This window comes from Apodemus sylvaticus, chromosome 11, assembly GCF_947179515.1.
Source record: "Apodemus sylvaticus chromosome 11, mApoSyl1.1, whole genome shotgun sequence".
Lineage (NCBI taxonomy): Eukaryota > Metazoa > Chordata > Mammalia > Rodentia > Muridae > Apodemus > Apodemus sylvaticus.
The window spans coordinates 42522618-42545677 of NC_067482.1; the positions used below are offsets into that span (position 1 = coordinate 42522618).

General features: G+C 39.0%; 1 protein-coding gene across 6 annotated transcripts in view; it reads left to right on the forward strand.

Annotated features, from left to right (window-relative positions):
* The window catches only part of Atp8a1 (ATPase phospholipid transporting 8A1), a 227487-nt gene that overhangs the window by 60178 nt on the left and 144249 nt on the right, over nucleotides 1-23060 (forward strand). For 3 of the 6 annotated variants that reach the window (XM_052199340.1, XM_052199341.1, XM_052199338.1), the window contains exons 6-10: nucleotides 4759-4799; nucleotides 10252-10325; nucleotides 15037-15106; nucleotides 16346-16473; nucleotides 21650-21761. In XM_052199340.1, the coding sequence (XP_052055300.1) occupies nucleotides 4759-4799; nucleotides 10252-10325; nucleotides 15037-15106; nucleotides 16346-16473; nucleotides 21650-21761 (425 nt within the window). Of the gene's footprint in view, nucleotides 1-4758; nucleotides 4800-10251; nucleotides 10326-10395; nucleotides 10505-12252; nucleotides 12327-15036; nucleotides 15107-16345; nucleotides 16474-21649; nucleotides 21762-23060 lie in introns of those variants that run through there. The other 3 variants (XM_052199339.1, XM_052199343.1, XM_052199344.1) reach the window with 3 other exon arrangements.

A 23060-nucleotide genomic window follows, 5' to 3' on the forward strand; every position in this document is an offset into this window, starting at 1 on the left:
ATGTGGATTATGTCTTGGGTATTCAAAGTTTCTAGCCTAATATCCACTTATCAGTGAGTGCATACCATGATTGATCTTTTGAGACTGGGTTGCCTCACTTAGTATGATGTTCTCCAGCTCCATCCATTTGTCTAAGAATTTCATGAATTCATTGTTTCTAATGGCTGAATAATATTCCATTGTGTAAACATACCACATTTTTTGTATCCATTCCTCCATTGAGGGACACCTGGGTCCTTTCCAGCTTCTGGCTACTACAAATAGGGCTGCTATGAACATAGTGGAGCATGTGCCAGGGAATCCTTTGGGTATATGCCCAGGAGTGGTATAGCAGGGTCCTCCGGAAGTGTCATGCCCAGTTTTCTGAGGAACCACCAGACTGATTTCCAAAGTGGTTTCACCATCTTGCAATCCTACCAGCAGTGGAGGAGTGTTCCAAAGCTCACTGAGTAGAACACTTAAGATCTGAGTTTTGGACTGGAGAGATGGCTCAGTGGTTTAGAGCACCAACTGCTCTTCCAGAGGTCTTGAGTTCAATTCCCAGCAACCACACAGTGGCTCACAATCATCTGTAATGGGATCCGATGCCTTCTACTGGTGTAGCTGAAGACAGCTACAGTGGGATTGGTAAAGATCTTTTCCCAATTTGTTGGTTGCCATTTTGTCCTTTTGACAGTGTCCTTTGCCTTACAGAAACTTTGTAATTTTATGAGGTTCCATTTGTCAATTCTTGATCTTAGAGCATAAGCTATTAGTGTTCTGTTCAGGAAATTTTCCCCTGTGCCCATGTGCTCAAGGCTTTTCCCCAGTTTCTTTTCTATTGGTTTCAGTGTGTCTGGTTTTATGTGAAGGTCCTTGATCCACTTGGACTTGAGCTTAGTACAAGGAGATAAGAATGGATTAATTTGCATTCTTCTGCATGCTGACCTCCAGTTGAACCAGCACCATTTGTTGAAAGGCTATCTTTTTTTCCACTGGATGGTTGTAGCTCCTTTGTCAAAGATCAAGTGAACATAATTGTGTGAGTACATTTCTGGGTCTTCAATTCTGTTCCACTGATCTACCTGCCTGTCAATGTACCAATACCATGCAGTTTTTAACACTATTGCTCTGTAGTACTGCTTGAGGTCTGGGATACTGATTCCCCCAGAAGTTCTTTTACTGTTGAGGATAGTTTTAGCTATCCTGGGTTTTTTTTTGTTATTCTAGATGAATTTGAGAATTGCTCTTTCCAACTCTATGAAGAATTGAGTTGGGATTTTGATGGGGATTGCAATGAATTGGTATATTGCATTTGGCAAGATGGTCATATTTGCTACATTAATCCTGCCAATTCAAGAGCATGGAATATTTTTCCATCTTCTGAGGTCTTCTTCAATTTCTTTCTTCAAAGACTTGAAGTTCCTGTCATATAGATCTTTCACTTTTTTGGTAGAGTCGCACCAAGATACTTTATATTGTTTGTGGCTATTGTAAAGGGTGTCATTTCCCTAATTTCTTTTTCAGCCTGTTTATCCTTTGAGTATAGGAAGGCTACTGATCTGCTTGAGTTAATTTTATATCCCACCACTTTGCTGAAGTTGTTTATCAGCTGTAGGAGTTCTCTGGTGGAGTTTTTTGGATCACTTAAGTATACTATCATATCATCTGCAAATAGTGATAATTTGACTTCTTCCTTTCTAATTTGTATCCCATTCACCTCCTTTTGTTGTCTAATTGCTCTATCTAGAACTTCAAGTACTATCCAACAGAGGGCTAATATCCAAGATATACAAAGAACTCAAGAAGGTAGACTCCAGAGAGCCAAATAACTCTATTAAAAAATGGGGTACAGAGCTAAACAAAGAATTTTCACTTAAGGAATATCGAATGACTGAGAAGCATCTAAAGAAATGTTCAACATCCTTAGTCATCAGGGAAATGCAAATCAAACGACCCTGAGATTTCACCTCACACCAGTCAGAATGGCTAAGATCAAAAACTCAGGAGAAAACAGATGCTGGCAAGAATGTGGAGAAAGAGGAACACTCCTCCATTGCTGGTGGGGTTGCAAGCTGATACAACCACTCTGGAAATCAGTCTGGCGGTTCCTCAGAAAACTGGGCATGATACTACTGGAGGACCCCGCTATACCACTCCTGGGCATATACTCAGAGGATTCCCCAGCATGTAATAAGGATATGTGCTCCACTATGTTCATAGCAGCCATATTTATAATAGCCAGAAGCTGGAAAGAACCCAGATATCCCTCAATGGGGGAATGGATACAGAAAATGTGGCATATTTACACTATGGAATACTACTCAGTTATTAAAAACAATGAATTCATGAAATTCCTAGACAAGTGGGTGGAACTGGAGAATGTCTTCCTGAGTGAGGCGACCCAATCACAAAACAACACACATGATATGCACTCACTGATAAGAGGATATTAGCCCAAAAGCTCGGAATATGCAAGAAACAATTCACATATCAAATGATGCCCAAGAAGAAGGAAGGAGAGGCCCCTGGTCCTGGAAAGGCTCAGTGCAGCAGTGTAGGGGAATACCAGGACAGGGAAGTGGGAGGGGGTGATTCTGGAACAGGGGGAGGGAAGAGGGCTTATTGGACTTTCGGGGAGGGGGGGGATCCAGGAAAGGGGATATCATTTGAAATGTAAATAAAAAATATATCGAATTAAAAAAAGACAGCTACAGTGTACTCATAATAAATAAATAAGTCTTTTTTTTAAAAATGTAAGTTTTACTTCAGTTTGGAATGAAAGTCTCATGAGGATGAGCAGGCCAGGCGTGAGACAACAAGAAAGCATGAAAGTAGTAGAAGGCTTCCGACTTTCCTATAAGAGCTCATCACGCTGTCACTGCACGGTATTCAACCCAAGGTTGCCTCGCCTTTGAGATAGCTTCCAGATAAGCTACAATGCTTTCTTTTCTTCTCATGTGCTTTTATATTTATTTGCTCTAATTTTTTTTGCAAAATTTCATACATTTCTATATGTCCAAATATATATTTATAGCACTTTACATTTTGCTACATAGTCAGTCCTGTGTACCAATAGGCTCTACATTTACAGATTCAAACAACCTCAGGTCAAAAATGTTAAAGAAAAAGGCATTGTGTGTGCCTTGAGTGAATACAGACATTTTTCTTGCCATCAAATCCTAGTTACTACGAAGTAATTGTTTGTCTAGTAGTTGCTTTGCATTAGGCAATCTCAGTAACCTAGATGGTGAAATTATTTAGGGGCATGTGCATGGGTTGTATGTAAATCCTATTTTCTATGGGCAGGACTTCAAGCATCTGCAGATTGTGGGATGTTAGTGGGAGGAGTGCTCCTGAAATAGCAATGCCCAAAGGGGATTGTATGTGTGTGTTGTGGTGAGTTGCATCAGGCTAATTAACACATCCATCCCCTCCCATGGATGTTTTGGGTGAAATTATTCAGACCTTCCCTCTCTTCAATTTTCAGGTATAGCATGTGTTACCCACAGTTGCTGTGCTATTCAGGTGCACATTCATTCTGCCCCGCCGGACACCTTTATTTTGATGTCAGACTTCATTGTTTTTAGAAATATTAGACAGTGGCTTAAAAATGAATAAGCCACAATGAGAGAATAACAGTAAGGCTGGGGGGGGAGGTGGTTCAGTGGGTGAAGCACTTGCTGGGCAAGCACAGGAACCAGGGTTAAGGATCTTAGGACCTATATTATAGTCAGGCAGGCATGGTAGTCCATCTGCAATTTCCAGGGCAGGGCAGCTGCCTAGATACACCAGCTCCGGGGTCAGCAAGACACTGTGCCTCAGTATATAAGGTAGAGCAGTTGAGGAATAAACTTAATATCAATACCTGGCTTCTCCATAAATACACACACCTGCATATACATATGTACATTGTACATATACCCCCACATGCAAACATACACATATGCACATATGTGTACACATATACACATGTAATAAGAAGGTTATTATTGTATTTGGAAAAACATTTGCTTAATAAGAAATGGGCTCTGAAGGAAATAAACTTCAATAAAGAAATCTCCAAGTATTACATCACAAACACAGAGTGGGTGGGGTTAGAGGTACTGAGTAACAGAGGTACTGGGTAACAGTACCAAGTAACAGGTACTGAGTAACAGAGGTACTGAGTAACTGTACTAGGCAATGATGCAGGAAATCCAGTATAAAATACTCTTCTCATAATTTAAGAATAGCTTCTTTCACTTTTTCTACTGAGCCAAATATGGAATGGTTTTGCATTATTATAGACCTAATAATACAGGATTCTTTCCTGTGTCTTCTCTGTATTAAAATCTTATTAATTAAAAATCTGTGATGTCCCTGCTTTATTGCCTTTGTCTACTCAAGATTAAAATTGGTAATTACAGTAACCCATGTAGACTAGTCCCACCTCAGGATAATGGTTGTCATTAGAAAATGGGTGCAGGCTAGTCATTTTCCTTTAACATAATTTGACAATTTCCACCCCAGCCCCTCCTCAACCCTGAGGTCCCCTGAGCCTTGGAGGAGGTCCTTGGCCACCGCCTTGTGTTAGAGATAAACCACTGCAAGTGCTGAAATAGAAACTGGAAGTTTTTATCTCCTTATATGCTCCATGTTAGTTTTTGAAGCTATAAAATTGCCACTAGGCATTTCATTAGAAGCTAATCATTTAAAATAATCATTTTATTAGGTATTGCCTTGTGCCTGGTAGTAAAAAAAAAATGTTCTTTAAAATGTCATCTTTTCTCTTTGCAGTTTTGAGAAATGGTGCTTGGGAAATTGTTCACTGGGAAAAGGTATGCATTGGTTTTATTTTATTCCAGAAGAAATGCACAGAAGTATACTTTACAGCATAATATATATATATAAATAATATAAATTATAGCAAGTGTTAACAACTGTACTAATGTGGAAGCTGTTTAGTAATTACTATAAACATTCATGGAACCTCCACTTAGCTACATACGCTGACCATTTCTGTACTCTTCCAGGAAGGCTATTCTTCTGGAAAGTACTATCTAGTGCATCTTTGTGTCACAGTATATTTTGAGTACTCTTTCACAGATTTTGTTTATTTTGTGTTGTAAATTTTGTCCTGATCATCTACTGTCCAAGTAAAAGAAATTCGAGTTCTGCTACTTCACATTTGCATGTTTTAGTTCAAACTCATATAGTGCAATCACCACATTTATATTTTACTACTATTTAAAGACAAGTAGTCATATAAACTAAATGTCATTCTCTACTGAAGCAGAAGTCAGTTCTGTGCTTCAGTGGTTGACCTGCTAGCTAGGAACTCCACCGTGGCACTGTGAGTGGAGTCACAATTTGGCACGTGTTATCCAGGTGTCTGTTCTTGTAGCCATTCCTTGCAAAAGGTAAGCCACGACAGCTGGTAGTCCTTCCATAGTTCCAGAGCACGCATTCCCCAGTCATCCACAGTGAATAGCCTTGGTGAACATTAGATGGCTTCTTGGAGGCCAGGGCAGTGGACCCTGGATATATATCTCACAGGACATTATCTTACTGGAACAACAGAAGTATTGCCTACACCAATTCATTTATGCTCCACTGAAGTCCATGCATGCGATTCTCCTTTGTGATGCTTGTGGTCACCTTCTGTCAGAGAAGGGAGAGGGTCTCTTCTCAATTAAAAAAAAAACTAATTATTTGTTGATTTAAAAAAAAAATAACTAGCTAGACTAAGAACTGACATCTCCTCTTCTAGAGATGTGGGAATTCACAGCTCTCTGTTTTCTGGTCTTTGACATTAGAGTAATAAGGAGGAAAATACCTTCATCATGCTGGATTTCTGTAGCAGTCAGCTCTGTTTCAGAAGAATAAAGTAGAAAACGGAAGAGCTACAAACTTTGAGGAGTACCATGCTTTTACAGGTTTATCAGCTACCTGTGGATTTAGACATTTTCCAGAGAAGACAGATGGGATATATCCAGATGTGATTTATTGAATTTGGATGCATTACATTACAAGGGTTGTCAGTATAGTTAACAGAAAGGCATAGTTTTCTTCTTACCTAGACTTCTTGCTCGGATAATATACAAAGTCATGAAGCAACTCTCTTTCCCTCCATTGTAAAATTAACCTTCAACTTTTCCTCATGAAAATCACTATTTTGAGGTTGTGTGTACATAGATTATTGTAACTCTCACTTTTAAATTTTTAATAGACAAAAATAACAGATCACCAACTGTGGTTGCCTATATTGACAGAATTGTTCGACATTCTTGAAGTCAAGACCACACTTAATGTGCATATCCCATATTATGATATGAAAAGATAGAATATAGGGTGTTGTCAAAAAACCACCCAGTTAAAAAGAGCTGAAGTTATTTAGTAATTATGACTAGATAGTTACATTCGTAAAGTTGGTTCAATGATGAACTCAAGATAAGCATGCATTTTGATGTTGGCAGTATTGTTAGGAAACACAGGGAAGACCTCATTCTTAGTGATACATAGAATGCTTACGAGCAAAATCTATGTGAACTGTGAGAAGAAAGCAAGTGTTCTCTAGATGTTAGATATTCACATAAGTGGGGCTGGTTGATGGCTCCTGTCAGTAATCCCAGCACTGAGGAATCTCAGTCAGGAAGAGAGCCTCAAGTTTGAGGCTAGCCTGAGCTGTATAGGAAATCCTTGTCTCATACATACCCCCCAAAAGGAGATTCAGATAAATATATATGTTCTTTCAAAATTACAAACAAGAGATTGCTTATTTCAAATTACTAACATAATATTTTTATTAAAAATCTATTTCAAAAGTAGCTATTAACAGATAAAATAGAGAAGAATATAGTGTCCCGAAGTGAGGTTGGTTCATATTTGATAAGCAAGGCAGAATTGAAGATCGGCAGGATCAAGAAAAAATACTTGAATGTTTAGGTTACATCTACATCCTAATTTGTGCAAAAAGAAATTCCATCTGGCTAAAAGAGTTAAGTGCTAAAATGCTGTTCTGAAATATACATTAATAGAATGAAGATTTTAATAAGTATGCGGGACAGAACAACATCTCATGATCCTGATTATATAAGTTTTAAGCCTATGCAAAAGATGCCACAGATATTTGAGGAATATATTACATATTTTTACCAAGTAAGACAAAATATTTTGGTTCTTATTCTTTAAGCAAAAACAAAAAACAAAAAAAACCCCCAAAAACAATGTAATAAGCAAGAAGGAATATCAACCAGACTTGGTATCATGGTCAACCTAACAACAAAAAGTACAAACTGAAGTATAATTATGTTTCATTGATGGCCAAATAAATGAGAAACTTGTGCTCCAGAATTTTTATTTTTTATATTATATTAATATACTGTTGCAGTCTCATAGTATGACTGTTCATGATGAAAACCATGTAGAAGATTCTGGTAATTTATAGTCTATCCCTATAATAATCATAAAGCAGGCAGAAGTCTACATATTCAATTTATTTTATAATATTTAAAACTAGGATACACATACAGTAAGTTACAGTATTCTGCACCCATATTTTACAAGTAAAACTTTGATTTTACATACCATGATGACATGGAAAGTTTTATATACTCATCCAATAAATATTTATTTAATGTATGTGCCTAGTAGTGAATGAGCTCATAGCAGGTAACAAAACATATAGTGGCTCCTATATCATAAAATGTAATCACAGGTAAAAAGAATAGGCCTGTGCATACTGAGCTGCCAGCCATGCCAATACACACACACACACACACACACACACACACGTACATATATATATACACATGTATATATAAAGTAATCAGCAGACACAAATGCAGACTTTCTTGGTGGCTTGGCCATGTTGCTGGGACAGGTCTTGTCCCTGGTTCACGTGAAACTTTGTACAATGAAAAATAGACTTAATAAACTCAAACCAGTAATGTCATCCACATGTCCTTGTGATATTAAAACAAACAAACAAACAAACAAACAAACAAACAAAAAACTCTGGCAAATGGACTTTGCTTCCTGGTACTTTCTCTGCGATTCTTAGCACAGGGGTGTTTTTAATGTTCCGCAGAAGACTTAAGGAATTTGTCAGCATACATAGAGTTACCACAGAACAGCGGGGAAGCTCTCAGATGTTAGCAGCCCAGCACTCCACATAGCTATGAAGTAGTTTCTCTGTTACAAAGGTGAAGTTTCAAGACTCTGATTTAAAATAAGCGTTGACATGACAAAGCCCCCACCACCACCACCAAGCTGTATTTCTTCAAACAAAAGCATCTGGCCCTGTTGATCTCTCCACACAAAGGCCACTTCTTCACTGTGCCATGCAGAGGTCACTGCTCAGGGTTTTGGAGACAGGTCCAAGTAGAGAATGTAGGTGAATGATCTCGAAACAAGCACATTTGTCTGGCACAGTTGGGAAGCTTGGCATGTGAGCCATGTGTATAGCTCAACGTTACAGTGGAAAACTGTCTAATGTGTAAGTTCCCACCATGAGATCAATTTCTCTGGATGAAAACCATATCCTGAAAAAAAAATCTTAAATAAAATGCAAATATGTTGTAACCTACAATTGGAAATAGTTTGATTTTTAAATAAGTCCTTTATAGTTAGACAGTTTTACCCCTTTTACATAATCCTTGATTATAATTGCTCTTGTCCATGGCTTGGGGAAGTTGAAGGGAGTGAATCTAAAGCCCAAAATATTTCCTCATGTCCTCCAGAGGGATCTGTACTCAAAGCATTTCTTCTGTCACAGCCTTTCTGACTTCCTGGTTCTCTTAGTCTGGAATGAAGAATACCACATTAAGAGGTTAGAACCAGGAGAGAAAGTTGCCTAGGTATCTTTGAGAAACAGATCTAAAACGTAAGCAAGGGAGTGCCCTGCTTTCCTCACATCCTGAGAGCTTTGGGGGTAGTGAGCAAGCTCTAGGCTTTCCAGGCTGCTGGAGTCCCCACAGCGCAGCATCCATAGAAGGCGTTGTATTTCCTTCAACCTAATCATCCAAGCCCTTCTGTTGTCTTGCAGTGAATAAAGATGCTGGATAGCACAGCAGCCGGTTAGGAGTTTTCATAAGTCAAATGCATCAACCTAATGCATCAGAGGTGGTGCAGCCCTGGTTTTATGAAGCATGTAGTTAAGAGAAGGAGAGACATGAACACATGGTTGCATAGTAACTGGGGTGGCTTTTCCTCTAAGTGTCTTGATTGCAGAGCATTTGTCTTTGATCATCTTGTCCTTGGTACTGTTCGTTACTGCACATTATTAAAGGTTAACGTGTATTTATACATGTCATTTTTATAGTCGCTCTTTTTTCATATATTCACCCTCTTTTGAGGTAACAGGTGTTCAGTGCTAACATCCTTGGTACTTGGGGCACTTTTAGATAGATGGTCCACATGGCAGGTTTCAACTGAAGTGATTGTTTTTAAGAGAAGGCCATTCCGCTTTTCTATCTGGAAAATAGGCATAGATCCCATAGATGCTGCCTCTCCCCAGCCTTCCCGCACTATTTCTCCCAATGGATAAAATTACTGCAGGGACCACCCCGTCTGTAGCAATTTCCCCATAATGATTCCCTCTAAGGCTCCCATTCCTGACCAGAGCTTGGTTATTGCTGGCTTGGAGACGCACTGTTTGCCAAAAGCAATTTGCACAAAGCAGTAAGAGCCCTGACAAATGACTCCCAATAGTTTCTGACCACAAGAGAACTGTAATTTACCTTCATACCATACTCAAGGGTGGAAAAAATGCTACCGTATAATAACAAAAAGCTGCAGTTTATGTTATTAGAACTCTAATGATAGTCTCATTCTAGTTATTCAAAAATCAAGCTACAAGGTAGGTGGATGTGTATTTGAGTCTCTGCGTTTCCATTCACCCTGAATATGTGACTCAGAGACTTAGAATCTTAAATGTTTCTTCCTTTCTAAATTATAAATTAAGGTGACTGCTCACAGATATCATTTCTTCACTTGTATAGAGACTTCCTTAAGTAGGGAGATGTTTTAACTGTGGGTTCCTCCTTCTTATTTTTATGTCAAAGAGAGAGCTTTTAAGAAGTCGAGATGTCAAAGATGTAGAATTGATCAATACATTTTATTAAGATAAATAACAGATAAAAACAAATATACATTCATCTCTAATTTTATGCCATTTTTGTGGAGTTCAAAACATTTTTTTTTAAATTCTGTGCATTAATATAATGGGTTGTATATTTTTTTTACTATCTTTCCATGCAGATAATTAACCAATTCCCAGTTTTCTTTCAGGTAAATGTTGGAGATATAGTTATAATAAAAGGCAAAGAGTATATACCTGCTGACACTGTCCTTCTCTCGTCAAGGTAGAGACACCTACTGATGCTCAAACAGTGTAGAGGATGGTTTCTCTACCCTGCATTGACCTTGTGATTTCTCCAAGGAAATAAGGAATAAACGAAGAATTTCAAAACCTCTCATGATTCTTAATTAAGCATTTACAAAACTGATTGGCTTCATGTGTGCCATATAGAATGAGTATCAGGTACTACATAACCCAAACTTAAGAGTCTCCTCTTTCTCTGGCTCCATCCAGATCCATGTGTTCTATGTGGACCACTGTTTATGAGTCCCTGTCACCTATATGATGCCTTCCAATGGATTGGGCTTTCTTGGCTTTTTTCTCTTTTCAGTCCTCATTTATAATAAATTCCTTTATTGCACAGTCATCTCTCTTGCTAACTTTCCTAGTCCTCGTGGTGAAATGACACAAGAGAATGGATGGTGATTGCTTGTTGTCATTGTGCCTTTCCATATGACGACACCGTTTTCCCACCAGACCGAGTACTTTATTCTTCCTTTCGAGTCCTTTCTGTTACTGAATATAGATAATTTTTCTTGCATTCACATTTTAAGATAGTTGTGAATCAGTATTCAGAGCATATGGCCTTAGGATTAAAAACTATCACACTAGTCCATGTATAAATTTAGGATTTAAAACCTTACAATTTTAGTCCCAAAATAAACAAGGAAGAAATGTGTTTTAATGTCTTGAGGTTGTTTATCATCATTTCCTTGGACAGTTTGATTTGTAAAACCCACATAAAAATATGGACAGTGTCCTTTTTTCAAAATCTATTTAATCAGGTCATGATTTAAAATTGAGTGGATTTTTTTACAAGCTAGGGGAGCATAATCAGGAAAGCAGTCTTTCCTTGGCTATTTATAGAAACAGGTATTCAGGCATTTGAGATAACTCAGGCTGTTCTGATTTCCCTATCTGACGTCTCTGTATAGCACAGATGACTGATTTTAAGTCTGACTTTCTGTCCTTAGTTATATTTGTCTACGGCTTTGTCAGAGAGAGTTTCTAAAATGGAATTATCAGCTTATTGGCTTTGCTTGTCTACATGGGAGTAAGCATGGGAGGTGAGCTTGAGGTAGCTTAAAATTAAAGAGGGAATATCATTGCCAGTTCTATTTTTTATCGACTTTCGATCTGAAATGAGCAAACACGGGTTAGCATGTAGCCATGAGTGCATTTTGTAGCAGAAACATGGAAGAGAGCAACTATGGCTCTCATTCAAATCCAGGTAGATTCTTGGAAGGACTTTCATATGTGTCTGGATACAAAGGCTTACCCTCCTACACTCTCTCAACCACAGTGTGTTTACTTAGACTTTATTAATTATTAAATTCCTTCAACTGATGCAGCCATGGCCTCTAACTGCCTAAGACAGGCATCTGTACAGCTTCCCACTAAAGGTAATATGATAGGGATGCAGTCAACTTTGAAAACGTTTTGGAGTCAGAACAAAGTTACTTTTGTAGTGTATGAGAGAGGGGACCAGATGTACTTGTTTTTCAAATATCTAACAAAGAGTTTTAAAATCATTTCTTTGCTGATTTGCTAGGAGGAAACAAAGTTCGCAGCAAATTGAGGAGTTTAAGGAAAGGAAATCTATACAATAAAATGTTTTTATTTAATTTGATAAATGCTTGTACATAAACTTTAAAATATTAAAGTTTCACTTTAAAAACTGAAAATTGGGCGGCTTAAAGTCAAATATGTTTACATTTGAATATTAAATATTTTCATTTCTCCCTTCAGGCCTGATCAAAATAAGTTTTGAAAAAAATCGGCATTAGACATTTTTATTAACATGAATCCTCTTCTATAATAATTTCAAACCTTCTGTCTCTTTTGTCCATTTGTTTGGTTTTTATTTTCTCTGTTATTCGTTTCTCCTTTTTTTTCTCCCCATTTCAATTCTTTTAAACTGGGACGTGTAGGTGGCAGTGGGGGAGATAGTGAAGGTGGCCAATGGGGAGCACCTCCCGGCAGATCTCCTCAGTCTGTCCTCAAGGTCAGAGCCACAGAGTGGGGCAGGCTGTGTGTATGTGGGTCCTCACCTTAAACCAAAGAACGACTGCACCCAAATGCGGTTGAGCCGGATCTCTTCCTTTAAAGCACAAATGCATATACCTCTCGGTAATGTGGATTGGAAATATTGTAAAGGCACTTTATGAATACAGTGCTGGATGTTCTCTGTCCATCAGCTGGGCACACTGAACTCCTATTATTCTCCATAGGAGTCCAAGAGATTTTAATTTCGCGTGCATTGAGTCACATATGTTTTAATGACACGCCTCGCCTTTAAGGCTTTAGTTATTAATTCTCCAGGATATTGTTTGTGAACACTGTTAAGCTTTTCGTGACATAATCACCAAAAACTGATTGAGGATGCTTTCTTATTCTTATATTTTAAATTTTCTACAAGTTCTGTGGAATTTCTGCAGTAACTACAACTAAGATTTGGGCTTGTATAGGGTTTATAGAGGACCCCTGCACGAGGCTGGCTGTTGTACATTTTCGTACTGCATGCTTTGGGATCCGTCTTCATCCCAGCTGTAACCTGTGAACAAACGTGCATTGCTGTGATCCGTGACGGCTGTCTCCTGGTGTCTGTTCTGTGGTGTGCATCTTGTTTCGTTTTTTTCCACTTACTAATCAAAAAGCTTGCTTTGCCTCTCACTGGAGTCTGTGTCTTGGATGTTCTCATGACTTGCTGACATACTTACGAGCTAGCATGATTCCTCACCCTGCTGCCTCTTCATAGCCCTTAGAGCCACGGCAGCCACAGCTGTCTGAAGTCACTGTTAGGAATGTTCCAAATTGGGAGGTATTTCATCGGCCTCGCATCAAGCCATTTAAGCTTCCTAATTTGTTAATCATTTGAAGCTCAATACAAGTTGTTTTGTGTGGAGGGCAGTATTAGAATTAGAAGGTTACTTTCTTTTTACTATAAGGCTGGCTTTGGATAAGTCTATTTATCAGTAACATTTTAATGAGCTGGCAGTCTCAATTATTGTTTTGTTTGTTGCCATTTTTTATTAGCAGAGAAATGTGTTTTCCAGCTTTAGAAGCCACTTACATTTCCAATGAATAGGTGGAAATTATAAAGTTGGGCAGTTGCCAGAGTGAAAATAACTATTGTGACCATGAGTTAACAATATTTGGGGGGAATAATTGAGAATAAAAATATTAGTATGGAAAGATTTCTCTGCTTGGGAAATAGCAGCCTATGTGACAGAAAGCTCATAGGGAAAACTTGAAGAATATGTGAGGTTACTTTAAAATTAATCTATAAAATTTGATTGATGTCTAAGTCTTTCAGTAAATTTTGTTAATTTCAAGGTGACAAACTTAAGTTTATATGCTCATTTCTGGCACTTAATGCAGTCTGTGCTGCACATGTACAAATTGGAGGTTGATTTAAAAAATTCCAGTGTTTACAGCTTATAAATTTCTATTTATAGTTATTTATCTGATAAACTAGGCCGCGTAGTGTGTAGTTAAGTGATAATGAGATTGGTTTAACTTAAGCATACCTTTAGAGTTATCTTCATAATGCTTTTCTGTAGAGTTAAGGGTTAAATTTTTACAGTTATGCCATACTCATACATTTATAGCATCCAAGCCAAAAAAAAAAAATACAATAATACAACTGGAGAACAAGAACACAGTCCCCAGGCCACCACATTCAGAATTCACTTAAAACCTCAAATGCAGCAGCTTCAGGACAAGGAGCAGTATGGCCAAGTTTGCTTTAGGAGCATCTCAATCAGGCTAGGTTGATGACCAGTTTGTAAAGTAGTTGCTTGTACACACGATGACCTGAGTCCAATCCCTGAGACCCTACAAGAAAAATTCCACATGTGGTATTGCACTTGTAAGCCCACTGCTAAGGAGACAGACACAGGCAGACCCTAGAGCTCACTGACTAGTTAGTCCTGGTCTACTCTGCAAGTCCAAGGCCAATAAGAGGCCCTGCCTCAAAACTACATGGACAGCACCTGAGGACCCACATCTCAGCTTATACTCTGACCTCTACACATCTGCATGTATGCTACCCCACCCACATGCACCAGGCCACAAATAACATGCATGAACATACACACACACACACACAGAGAGAGAGAGAGAGAGAGAGAGAGAGAGAGAGCTCTCAATCAAGTTTTTTTAAAGAATAGACTAGAAAATATAAAGTGTAATGTCTACTTTCATTGTAAAATACATCCTTTAAAAATAGCCTTGAGTTTTTAATATTATGTGGTCTATGTGATCTTGTGACCATAGCTAAAAGGCTAAGATAATAAGTACAAGCTTATAGAAGGAACAGTCTGGAAGGTTTTAATCAACCATTTTATATAACCAATTTACATGTGGGCCATGAGCATGAAACAAGACATTTCTAAACTGGGGATAAATCTGGACACAGTTGTGTCTATATAGATAAGTGGTTTTAAAATAGTGTGGCTCCTCATGATGTTATCTTGAAGACCATTACAGAGTGTTGTCAGGAAATGGCTTTTTGGGGTCTCCTGGCTAGAAGGCTGATCCATGAGTGTTGTGCATGAGTTGTGCCTCACGCTGTCTTGCCATTAGAACCAAGAGACTAGGTGACTATAGCTTTGTCTAGAATAAATGGCTTTGATGAGTCTATGCACTTAAATAAGCTGGTCTTGGTCCTTCCTTTCCTAACTAAATGTTTGTTTTTCAATTATGAACAACAGTGAGCCCCAGGCCATGTGCTACATCGAAACGTCCAACTTAGATGGTGAAACAAACTTGAAAATTAGACAAGTAAGTTCTTTACATCAACTCATAGTCACTGTTCTGTGATTTTATGTTTGGAAGCCTCTGTCTAAAAGGGATTCTGTCTACATACAACTATTTTCTCTTTAAACCATTATGAAAAATAGTTTGTAAACTGTTTAGAATTAAGTATTGTGGGACTCATTTAGTTTCCTGGTTGAATATGTCCCATTGGGAAATAATACTTATAATACTCGAGTTCCTCTATATAATAGCCAATGCATGAATGATAATAGTAGTAATAATATTTGTTACTGTGTGTGTGTGTGTGTGTGTTTGTGTGTGTGTGTGTGTGTGTGTGTGTGTGTGTGTGTGTTAGAGACAGAGAGGCAAAGAGAAAGGCAGACAGAAACACAGAGAGTATGAATACAAGTGTGCCCTGGTTGACCTGGAATCACTACATAGATCAATGGCCTCAAACTCACAGAGCTCTACCTGCCGCTGTGAATCCTGGGATTACCCCATACCTAGTGTTCTAAGTTCTTTGACATGTTCACTTATTTTTCTTGGCCCCAGGTAGCATTTGGTTTGCCATACTTAACGGCCATTGCTCTTTAGAAACACATTTATCTTGGGGATATAAATTTCTTTATATTTCTGTACTTGCTTTTCATATTATGTTCAGCAGAAAACAACAGTAACATTTTCTTGATAAGGTTTTAAAAGGGAGATTTTACTTTAAATACGTACCCTTGGCTTCATGGTGATTGACAGCAGTGTCAGTGGTGTGTTTGGGCTGTGGTAGAGCCGGATCGTCAGGAAGGGGCTGCACTCAGATGGCTAAGCTGGGTGTCCTCAGTGCCAGTCACTTCCAGCTGAGTGAAGAACTGCTCGGAAGGTCTCCCTGTCAAGAAAGGAGGGAGTAAGGAAAGGAGAAATAGGAAGGAAGACAAAACTGTTCTCTTTGAATGCAAACTCTACTGTTTCACCTCCTCCTTTAGACTCAGGAGACAGAAACCATGCAGCAGCCAGTATTGCCATTAGTTTTAGAAGTGGTGCAATGGATACTTTAGAACTTTTATAAAAGTTGTATTATTCTGTGCTAAAAGTCTGTACTCACATGGATAAGAAAGGTACCCCTAAATTATAGTTTGACAGTACTATATAAAGGGAAAGAATTACTTGCAAAATGGTGAGATTCCTCATCTATTTAAGAGCTTGGAGAGTTCCCAACCCTCACAATGCTTACTTAAAATACTCTCTGTTTATTTGGGAATGTGCCAACAGGGCTTACCAGCAACATCGGATATCAAAGACATTGACAGTTTGATGAGAATTTCTGGCAGAATCGAGTGTGAAAGCCCAAATCGACATCTCTACGATTTTGTTGGGAACATAAGGCTTGACGGACATGGGTATGTGAACTCACATTCTCCCTGCCATCCTGTGCTATTGAGTGTCTCCTACATCTCCTTACACAAGATTGTCTTCTGGTCTACATACTGACTCACAATTGTTTTAAGCATGTCTGTATTTCAACTCATATCCTTTGTAAGGATGCTGAATCCCGACTCTATTCATAGAATGTAATCAAAGATGTTTCCATGTTCCTGTCACTCTGGGAGTTGGATGTTATCAGTAATATTCCAGGACTCTGGAATATTCTTTATGGGTAAATAGCCTGTGACTGGTTCTTTGGCTGAAGTTTCTGCCATGAGCTTTCCTATCCCAAGCCCATGGCCACGGTCCATTTCTTTGATATCTCAAGGAGTTCAGACTATACCACAGTAGCCAGATAATTTATCTCCTCTGTTTATGCTGTTTTCCTAGGCCATGCTATCATATGTAGTCATTAGTTTCTTCTACCTGATTCTCATCTTTCCTGTACACTTTAGTATACACCTAAATTCTAGGTGACTAGACCAGTGGTTCTTAACCTTCCTCGTACTGTCACTGGCTCTATTCATGTAATGTAATCAAAGATGTTTCCATGTTCCTGTCAGTCTGGCAGTTGGATGTTTTCAGTGATATTCCAGGACTCTGAACTATTCTTTATGGGTAAATAGCATGTGGCTAGTTCTTAGGTCCTTTAATATAGTTCCTCTCATTGAGGTGACCCTCAACCATAAAATTATTTTTGTTACTACTACATAACTGCAATTTTGCTACAGCTATGGATTACAATTTAAATATGTGTATTTTCCAGTGGTCTTAAGTGATCCTTATTAAAAGGGTCATTCAACCCCAAGGGGTCATAGCCCCAGATTGAGATGCACTGGCCTAGACCATTTACAAATATTACTTAGGTCACACTGAACAAACCATATCAATATTATATTCCTCCCTTTTGTCTTTTTTCATTCACTCTAACAAAGTAAATTAAATTAAAAAATCTATGAGCAACAGAAATCTTCTGCTCATAAATCTGGAAGGTCAAGGCACTGAATTTGGTGTCTGTTAAGAAAGTGTTGTTCCCAGTATTCTGGCATGACGAAGGTCTTTGGGCATCCTTTGCAATGATTTAATCCCAGTTTCAACAGCTGTGTGTGTGTGTGTGTGTGTGTGTATGTGTGTGTGTGTGTGTGTGTGTGGTATGCACATACCCATGCACATGTTGTATATGTATATAAAAAGCATGCAGAAAGAGACCTCAGGTCAACCTCAAGTGTTGTTCCACCAACCACCTTGCCTTTTGATACAGATTCTTGCACTGGTGTGAGCTTTCTGATTATCCAGCTGGCTGTATAGTAGCCCCAAGGATGTTCTTAACTCCCTAGCCTTCCCTGATAGAATTATAAGCACACACTAATACTAATACCTAGCTTTTTCTTTTCTTTTTAAATATGAGTTCTGAGAATCAAGCTAGGTCTTCATGATTGCACAGCAAGCAATTTACTGAGAAGCATCTCCTCGGGTCCATGACTGCAGAAATTTCAAGACTTAATCAGCTCTAGCACCCTAATGCCACAATATTAAAGACTGAATTTCAAAATGGAAATTTTGGAGAGACACTAACACATATGAGAGAATATTTTTGAAGTTTCTTTCTTGTGGTAAAGCAGTTGGAGGGCAGACAGAAATAAAGGAATAAATAGAAATTGTGATCCTTTATTATTTCGTAAAAAGCAGAAAGACTTTGGGAAAGATAGCAGAGGCCAAAGAGACGAGGTGTCCTTAGGAAGGAATCTCTTAGGGTGATTGTCGTGAGCTTCCTTTAGAAGGTGAATTTGAACAGTGGTGATCAGAAGGTTTGGAGCTTAAACACGTGAATATCTAGAGGTGGAGGATTCTAGACAGAAGAAATCATGCAAATCACTGTGGTTAAAAGAAGAGAAATTGAGGTGAGAGGCAAATGATAATGAACCAGATCACATGGATGTTACGGGCAGTATAGGTGTTCTGAGTAAATCTGGGTTTCATGAGTGGGGTATGAATGGGAAACATCATCCCTTTAGTTTTGAACTTAATAAATTTGTGGTGTCCAAGTGGCATTTGAATATATGTCTGAACTTTGAGAGCAGTTTGTATAGATATTTAAACTCATGGGCCTGGAAAAAATTATTGAAAGAGTGTAGAGAGAAAAATTGAAAGCCCAGAGGACTGTCTAGCATGGGGGCGGGGCGCTGAGAGAAGACAAGGGTCTAGAAACCAAGGAAGAGTAAAGGAAGTGCCAAGGGGAGAGGGAGGGGCAAAGTGAGGTCTGCTGTCCCATGGCCAAGTGCACTGTGTCTCAACATTATCATTTGGTTTTATTGAATGGCAATCATGGCCCTTGATTAGAATAGGCGGAGCCTGATGAGGGTGAGCCTGACATGGTTGAGAAGAATTAGCTATAGCAAGTGTGGGCTTCTTTATCAAGGAGTCTTATTACAATGTGAAACAAAGCAATGGGACAGAACAAGGCAAGAAGGGTGGGGGTGTTTAGTGCCTCACTTCTGTTTTCTGTCCTCAGTCCTTACCTCCTCTACACAGCAGAGCTTGTCCACCAGATAGGTGTGCTGTCGAGGTAACCATCAGCTAGGTGCACTGGTTCAACCAGCCTAGGGGAATGCCGCCAATGTGCTCATTGTTAGACTATGAATGATAAAAACTTAAATAAGGATCTACGGAAATGACATGGGAAATATACCGTGAACTGGCACCCTTATCTAATCTACCAAAACACATTCTTATGATCTTTGAGGTAATCATTAATTCTTGAATTTTCAGAGTATGCTTTCCTCGAACATATGGGTGTAGACTAATGATAGATTTGGCCATTTGTATGAGCATCATTTCTTAAGTCTGACATTTTTAACTGGCCTGCTTCCATTCCTTATCATTAGATCAGTGCCAAGAAAATCCATGCCATAAGGAGAACTTTATATGTCGGTACCAAGATTGAAAAGCCTAAAGTTCTATAATATGCTTTATCAGTAAGATCATATGAGCGAGTGAGACAGGGACTCTGGGAGGAGCAGGCAGACTGGGAGACAGTGGGGGGGGGCGGCAATGAATGTGTATCTGATGTGATAGTGAGCCCAGTCAGTTAGGTGAGGGGCAGTGGGTACACAGATGCACTACAGCACAATCCAGGAACTTCCCAAGAACTTTGTGGAGCCTGCTTTAGCCTCCAGGCCCCTCCCAATCCTGATGTGCACTCCAGATGTTTACACCTATACAAGAGAATTATGTGATTTCAATATGGTTTTGTCCCATGGAGGGCTCACACATACTGAAAACTCAGCCCTCAATGTAATGACTAGAGACTGACCCCAAAATAAACCTCCTTTCCATTCAAAATAACCAGTCTTCATATATTTTATAAGCCTTCACAAAATGGACTATGCCTCATTCCCATTCCAGTGGGCCTTAAGCCTGCTGTGGGGTGTAAATGGAAGGAGTTAAAATACAGTTTCCTGAGGACCCCCTGCAGGGGCCGTGCTAACACATGGGGATTGATTTCACTGAGCCAGGAGAATGTATTTCCTGAAGGAAGGTCCAATGCCCAAACTCTCCTCAGCCTTGGATCCTGACTGGACCTTCTAAACCCACTAGAAATGGAGGTTTCCCTGATTCACTTGGCCTTTACTGATTGACAAGACCTGTATTCTTTGTAGACAACATTGAAAATGCTTTCTTCTTTTCCAAGAAGTTTTAAGTATAGTTTTCTTTATGTTTGAATTTTTATATTACTTTCTTGCTAAATGAAAACCTAGCTTGGCTGTTAGGAATCTTTGAGCCGTTCAATTTTTGGATAGTACATGTCCATCAACTGACTCAATGCCTATCTGAAAATGTTAACATCTAAGAAGCAAATGGCTTTGAAATGAATACCATTTATTGGGAATGTTTTTGCGTTCTTGAAAAACAGATACGCTAATCCTGTAAAATGAATATAATAAGGTTTTAGGTTTAAGCCCTCATTTCAGAAAGGCAGTGGTAGTATCAGAATATGATGTGAGCTATGATTTTATTGTGTAGTTTTTGAACCCTGGCTATGTACAAAGTTGTTTTTAATTTAAATGAAGTGTGTTTGTGTGTTTATTGAGAGGGGAAAGGGGAAAGATATCTTAGCCATACCATTTTTAAATTTTACATAAACTTAAATCTCAGGAAGACTCATATGTGAGGATTAGCTACTATATTCCCAAAAATTTGCCTGCTATTGGAGATACTATATTAGTTTGCTTAGACTGTCTTAATGACAGAACTTAGTTAATTTTATCAATTGAAATTTGTTTTGCTACCTTCTGGGTAATGAAATCAAAGGAACATGAGCGGATTCTGATGTAGGCTGTCTTAGTTTGCATTTCTTTTTGCTGTGAAGAGACACCATATCCATGGCAACTCTTATAAAGGAAAGCATTTAATTGGGGCTGGCTTACAGTTCAGAGAGTCACTCCATTATTCATTACCATCATAGCAGGGAGTATAGTGGTATGTAAGTAGATGTAGTGCTGGAGAAGGAGCTGAGAACTCTACATCTTGATCTACAGGCAACAGAAGCAAATGCCACAGTAGGCATAACTTGAGCATCTGAGACCTCAAAGCCCACCCTTGCATGACACCCTACCTCCAACAAGGCCATACCTCCTAATAGTGTCACCTATGGGCCATAGCATTCAAACACATGAGTATATGGGGACCATTCCTATTCACACCACCACAAAGGCCATTTTTGCATCTGGCAAAAAATGTTATCTCTGTGTCTATTTATTTGACAAAGAAAGCTCTCAGATGCCTTACCAGGGCACTAGGAACATCAGAGGGCTTCACTCTCATGAACTTACCTAAGACTTGTACCATGGAAAAGATGTGGCTACAGATGTGATCATAGTGGGAGTTGGAGCCCCATCATTGGGATGTATGTGGGAAACTTGTAGTCCATAGGGAGAGTAAAGATATAAAATATGGTCAGTATGGTGTTAAGGGAAAACCAACTTCTTAACCAACAGTTATATTTGAAAAGTATCATTGTTGGTTGAAAAAAAATGTTCCATTCCAAAGATAAAGTTTTAATAGTGTAGACTTTGTTAACTATATAATGAGTGTGCATTTCTAGGGCATTTTGGACTATGTCATTTCTAATGCCAATATACTTCCTCCTAGCACTGTTCCCCTGGGAGCAGACCAGATCCTTCTTCGAGGTGCTCAGTTAAGAAATACCCAATGGGTTCATGGGATAGTTGTCTACACCGGACATGACACCAAGCTGATGCAGGTGAGACTCTTTTATCTATGAAACCTTTTAAGACTGATTCATCACTCTTGCTGCACTTGTCCCAAACAGAGCAGACCAGCCATCAGATATGCCTGAGCCTCATCCCACACACCCACACCAGGAACTAAGCGAAGGAAACCTTGAAATCCCTGCCCTAGGAGATGAGGTCCCTGCACATGGGTACACTGTGAAACTTTCCCCAAGGTCATTGGGCGCTCAATGAATGGCGGTGTGTGTTGATCCATGGTATTTTCCAACTGCTAATGCTCATATCAACTTGCCTGGGTAACACTGTCTGTGTTAAAATATTTGTCTTGTGATTTTATGTTAATGTAGTGATCAAATTTTAAATTTGGGCTTTTTTTTAAAGTAGAGTATAAACTAAACAGTTTTGTTTCCCTGTTTGTGTTTTGTTTTGTTTTGTTTTTTTAAGAAATGTATAAACTAAATATTTTCCTTTCATGGCATTTTTGGCATTTCTATACAAGGCCGTTTTTGCTGTCTGTTCTCCTCCTGATAGTCATCCACACCCACGTGGGCTTCATCTCTGCATTGTAATGCAAGCTACATTTAGTAGTGTAACAAGTGAGGGAACTCACTTGGAAATACTAACTGGAGTGTCTCTCTAAAGGGCCTTTGTCTCTGTATATCATACAGGTGTGAAGATGCTAACACTGACAGATGGATGCTCCTACCCTGGCCATGCTATAAAGTCTATCATTTTTCATTCGTATCGGTTGTGAGGGATTTCCTTTTCTGTCCTGTGGATGCTCAGTTAGCACAGACCTGGCATAAATCCTGAATCATCACATGGAGCAGGGACAACGGCCCTTTAGAGTGACACTCCCTCTGCTGTAGGTCAGTCAGGCTTGCGTTAGGGTCCTCCTGCCTCTGCCTCCTAAGCCGGCCTGCTGCCACACTCAGTTCTTTGTTATTGATGATAGGTAGTAGCACTTGAATTACTGCTGTGTCCACTAAAACAGTTGCTGAGTAGCACCAGAGATCCTTTAGACATTGAGATGTATGTAGGCTCTAGTCCCAAAACAAATGTTATCCCTCCCCACTTTTCTCATTGTTTTACAACCTAGAAAAAAGTGCATGTGGTATAATGGTCTTAAGAAAAAGAAGTGACAGCCATGGGCCCCCTGTTACACTTACCTTGTATTGGGAACAGTTTTCAGCTCACGTCCAGGTACTGAGCTATGACTTTGTCTCCCTCATCCACCGCTAAGTATCCAATGCTAAATTGTGCAGAATTTTTTTTTTTAACCATCATCTTGTCTTGTTTTTGCATTGTTT